This window comes from Babylonia areolata, chromosome 30, assembly GCF_041734735.1.
Source record: "Babylonia areolata isolate BAREFJ2019XMU chromosome 30, ASM4173473v1, whole genome shotgun sequence".
In the NCBI taxonomy this organism is placed as follows: domain Eukaryota; kingdom Metazoa; phylum Mollusca; class Gastropoda; order Neogastropoda; family Buccinidae; genus Babylonia; species Babylonia areolata.
The window spans coordinates 4,327,667-4,332,666 of NC_134905.1; the positions used below are offsets into that span (position 1 = coordinate 4,327,667).

Genomic DNA, 5,000 nt, shown 5'->3' on the forward strand with positions numbered 1-5,000 from the left:
GTGCATGAACGAGGCAAACATAATTTAAACACGGTTGCATGCATGACTGAACATACGCATAATACTTCTATATGACTTGTGTACATGATATATTTCGTACCTGTCCATACGTGCCAATGTGCATATGTGTGTGTGCGTTTGTGTGTGTGTGTATCTATGCCTCTGTGTGTGTGTGTGTGTGTGTGTGTGTACTCCAGACTATACTGGGCCGACTCAGCGCGGAACAAAGTGATGCAGTATGACCTGAACTCGGGCCAGTGGGGAACGTTCTTCGCTCTGCCCAGGTTTAAAGTGTACGGAATCACCTTGTACAGGGTGGGTGCTTTGAGGATGTTGATGAAGATGGTGGTGGTGGTGGGTGATCATGATGGTGGTAGTGGGTAGGTGATAATGGTGATGATAATGATGACGGTGACGATGAAGTAGGGTTTTTTTGTTGTTGTTGTTGTTGTTGTTACTCTTAGTATTGGTCTATAGCACCAGTTTTTGGTGTGTTTTTTTTTTCTCCTTCGTCATCTTCTTCTTCTTCTTCATGTCATCCTCCTCCTCCTCTTCCACCACCACCTTCTTTTTTGATTCCTCCTCCTCCTCCTCCTCCTCCTCCTCCCTTCTTCTGTAATTCACCAGTTCTCTAGTTACTGTAGTCGTCGTTAAGATGTCGTTATTATTATTATTATTGCTATGATTCACCAGTTCTCTAGTTACTGTAGTCGTCGTTAAGATGTCGTTATTATTATTATTATTGCTATGATTCACCAGTTCTCTAGTTACTGTAGTCGTCGTTAAGATGTCGTTATTATTATTATTATTATTGCTATGATTCACCAGTTCTCTTGTTACTGTAGTCGTCGTTAAGATGTCGTTATTATTATTATTATTGCTATGATTCACCAGTTCTCTTGTTACTGTAGTCGTCGTTAAGATGTCGTTATTATTATTATTATTATTGCTATGATTCACCAGTTCTCTAGTTACTGCAGTCGTCGTTAAGATGTCGTTATTGTTATTATTATTGCTATGATTCACCAGTTCTCTTGTAACTGTTGTCGTCGTTAAGATGTCGTTATTATTATTATTATTGCTATGATTCACCAGTTCTCTTGTTACTGTTGTCGTCATTAAGATGTCGTTATTATTATTATTATTGCTATGATTCACCAGTTCTCTTGTTACTGTAGTCGTCGTTAAGATGTCGTTATTATTATTATTATTATTGCTATGATTCACCAGTTCTCTTGTTACTGTAGTCGTCGTTAAGATGTCGTTATTATTATTATTATTGCTATGATTCACCAGTTCTCTAGTTACTGCAGTCGTCGTTAAGATGTCGTTATTGTTATTATTATTGCTATGATTCACCAGTTCTCTTGTTACTGTTGTCGTCGTTAAGATGTCATTATTATTATTATTATTATTATTATTGCAATGATTCACCAGTTCTCTAATTACTGTAGTCGTTGTTAAGATGTCGTTATTATTATTATTGTTATCGTTGTTGTTATGATTCATCAGTTCTCTGGTTACTGTTGTCGTCGTTGTTAAGATGTCGTTATTATTATTATTGTTATCATTGTTGTTATGATTCACCAGTTCTCTAGTTACTGTAGTCATTGATAAGATGTTGTTATTATTATTATTATTATTATTGTTGTTGTTGCTATGATTCACCAGTTCTCTAGTTACTGTTGTCGTTGTTGTTAAGATGTCATTGTTATCATCGTTGTCAGTGAGGAGATTTAGCAGCTCTCTGATTTCTGATGTCGATGTCGTTAAATTGTTATTACTATTTTTGTCATTGCTATGATTCGCCAGTTTTCTAGTTACTGTTGTCATTGATATCAGTTTCAGTTTCAGTTTCAATTTCTCAAGGAGGCGTCACTGCATTCGGACAAATCCGTATACGCTACACCACATCTGTTAGGCAGATGCCTGTACAGCAGCGTAATACAACGTCTAATCAGGCCTTGAGTACATGCGTTTGTATTTATGTACCAGTGAGGGTGGATTTCTTCAACAGGATTTTGCCAGACGACAACTACTCTCGTTGCCATGGGTTCTTTGTCAGTGCGCCAAGTGCCTGCTGCACACGGGACCTCGGTTTATCGTCTCATCCGAATGACTAGACGCTTATTTCGATTTTTCAAAAGTCCAACTTGGGAGAAAGGGGCGAGAGCGAGATTCGAACCCAGACCCTTCGTGTTGGCAGATGAGCGTATTGACCATTCTTCTGCCTTCCTCCTCCTTCACCACCTTCCGTCGTTTGTTAACTCACTCAGTACGGCCAGTCCTCTCTTCTCCTCTACACAGACCCCTCGGATGTCCAGTGGGTGTCTGAATGACCCAACCTTTAGCTTCCGTCGTCAGAATTGTGGTATTCTTTGTCAACATTCACCTCTTCAGTATAAGAGCCTTCCGCTTGCAATATTTTGATGATGGTAACTGGGGTGAAACGCTGTTAACGTCGTCTCTTTCGCCATTCGTATGGAGAGAGTTAAGATATCGTTATTACTGTTGTTGTCATTGGCTACGATTCATCAGTGTTTTTGTGTGGGGTGGGGGGGCATGGGGTGTGGGGGGTGGCGGGTTGCCATGTCCAGAACTACTTGCTGTGGACGGACATGGAGGATATGAACGGCATCCACATGGCCCGGTTGGACATCAAGCGGAGGGTGCGCAGCATCATCCACCCGGGGTACGGCAGGGCGGCCGATCTCATCACTGTGGACAGGGTGCTGCAGCCTGACATGGCCTGTGAGTCTGGCAGCAAGGGGGAGGGGGTATTGTATTGTGTATGTATTGTATTCTTGTATTACCCGGCCCAACACTCGGGCTTATATCACAGATTGACATAAGTTTTACATTTGGGCCAACAGCAAAGTGAGAGTGAGTATTATCAATGGTTTCTCCAGCCAATGGGAAATCATTAACAGCTTAGTCCTAAAACCCTCTTGGCCGAGAGAGTGGGGAATGTAACTTGGGCAAGACACTCTCCACAATAATCAAATTCTAGCCCAAATAGTCAGAACAGCAGTTGCCTCCTCTGCTGTTCTGATGGTCATAGTCGGACACGACTGACTATCATACATACATACATTGTATTACTCTTATGTCACAACGGATTTGTATATGTATTGTATTGTATTGTTGTATATGTACTGTGTTGTTGTATTGTATTACTCTTTAATGTCACAACAGATTTCTCTGTGTGAAATTCGGGCTGCTCTTCTCCAGGGAGAGCGCGTCGCTACAGTGAGAGCGCCAACCTTTTTTTTTTTTTTTCTGCCTGCAGTTTTTTTGTTTTCCTATCGAAGTGGCTTTTTCTACAGAATTTTGCCAGGGACAACCCTTTTGTTGCCATGGGTTCTTTTACGTGCGCTAAGTGCATGCTGCACACAGAACCTGGGTTTATCGTTTCATCCGAAAATTCTGGCGACTGTTCCGGGATTCGAACCAGCGCGCTCAGGTTCTCTCGCTTCTTAGGCAGACGTGTTACCTTGACCTTCTGGAAGGGTCCTGAGGGAGATGTGATGGTGTGTCTCGGCTAATGTCCGCCCTGTCCACTCTTCAGTTATTTTCTTGTCAGACCTTTTTCTTCGTCTTCTTCTTCTTCTTTTGTCTGCCTCTTCTTCTCCTCCACCATTTTGGGTGTAGTGGAGTGATGGCCTAGAGGTAACGTGTCCGCCTAGGAAGCGAGAGAATCTGAGTGCGCTGGTTCGAATCACCGCTCAGCCGCCGATATTTTCTCCCCCTCCACTAGACCTGGAGTGGTGGTCTGGACGCTAGTCATTCGGATGAGACGATAAACCGAGGTCCCGTGTGCAGCACGCACTTAGAGCGCGTAAAAGAACCCACGGCAACAAAAGGGTTGTTCCTGGCAAAATTCTGTAGAAAAATCCACGTCACTAGGAAAAACAAATAAAACTGCACGCAGGAAAAAAGAAAAAAGGGTGGCACTGTAGTATAGCGACGCGCTCTCCCTGGGGAGAGCAGCCCGAATTTCACACAGAGAAATCTGTTGTGATAAAAAGAAAATACAAATACAAATACAAATCTGTATGTATATGTGTGTGTGTGTGTATATATATTTTTTTCCCCTTAGAATAGTGAACGTTGCTTTGCAATAGATTCAACAATCTCGTCCCCATTCAAGTAACGTAGTTAAAAAAAAAAAAATGTGGCAAACATGGGAATGAATTAAAAAATGGAAAGTTTATTAAAAAAAAAAAAAAATAAATCAACCTCCCACCCCCTCCCCAAAACACTGTCACTTTCTTCTGCTGCCCCCACAGCCCCATGCAAGAAGAGCAGGATGCTGTGTGAACAGCTGTGCTTACCGCGAGGGCCGGGCAACCACACCTGCTTCTGCGGCCTGGGTTTTACGCTGGAGGGTGGAATGGTCTGCATCCCGGGTAGGTGTTGTGTGTGTTTGTGTGTGTGTGGTGGGGTGTGTGTGTGTGTGTGGTGGGGGGCGTGTATATGTGTTTGTGTGTGGGGTGTATGTGTGTGTGTGTGGGGGAGGGGGTGGGGGGGTGGGAGGTGTGTATGTGTGTGTTTCGGGGGATGGGGGTGTTTTGGTGTGTGTGTGTGTTTGTGTGTGTGTGGGGGGGGTGTTTGTGTGTGTGAGGGTGTGTGTGTTTGTGTGGGGGTGTGTGTTATTGTGTGTGGGTGGGGGTTGTGTGTGTGTGGCGGGTGTGTGTGTGTGTGTGTGTCCGGTTGTCTTTAAGTGTAGTGGGTCCATGTATGTCCAGTGTGTGTGTGTGTGTGTATGGTTGTGTGTGTTTGTGTGTGCATGTTTATGTGTGTGTGTGTGTGTTCGTGCGTGTGTGTTTGTGTGTGTGTATATATTTGAGTGTTTGTGTATGTGTGTGTGTATATATATATATATATATATATATATATATATATATATTTGTGTGTTTGTGTATCTGTGTGCGTGTGTGTTTAGTTACTATGTTGCTGATACAAGTACATGATTCGTTCATTCATTCTTTTGTATATTC

General features: G+C 42.8%; 1 protein-coding gene across 1 annotated transcript in view; it reads left to right on the top strand.

Annotated features, from left to right (window-relative positions):
• Positions 1-5,000, top strand: part of LOC143275229 (low-density lipoprotein receptor-related protein 5-like) — a 21,639-nt gene that overhangs the window by 3,655 nt on the left and 12,984 nt on the right. Inside the window, exons 4-6 of the mRNA XM_076579204.1 lie at positions 198-315; positions 2,598-2,751; positions 4,290-4,409. Of these exons, the coding sequence (XP_076435319.1) occupies positions 198-315; positions 2,598-2,751; positions 4,290-4,409 (392 nt within the window). The remainder of the gene's footprint in view (positions 1-197; positions 316-2,597; positions 2,752-4,289; positions 4,410-5,000) is intronic.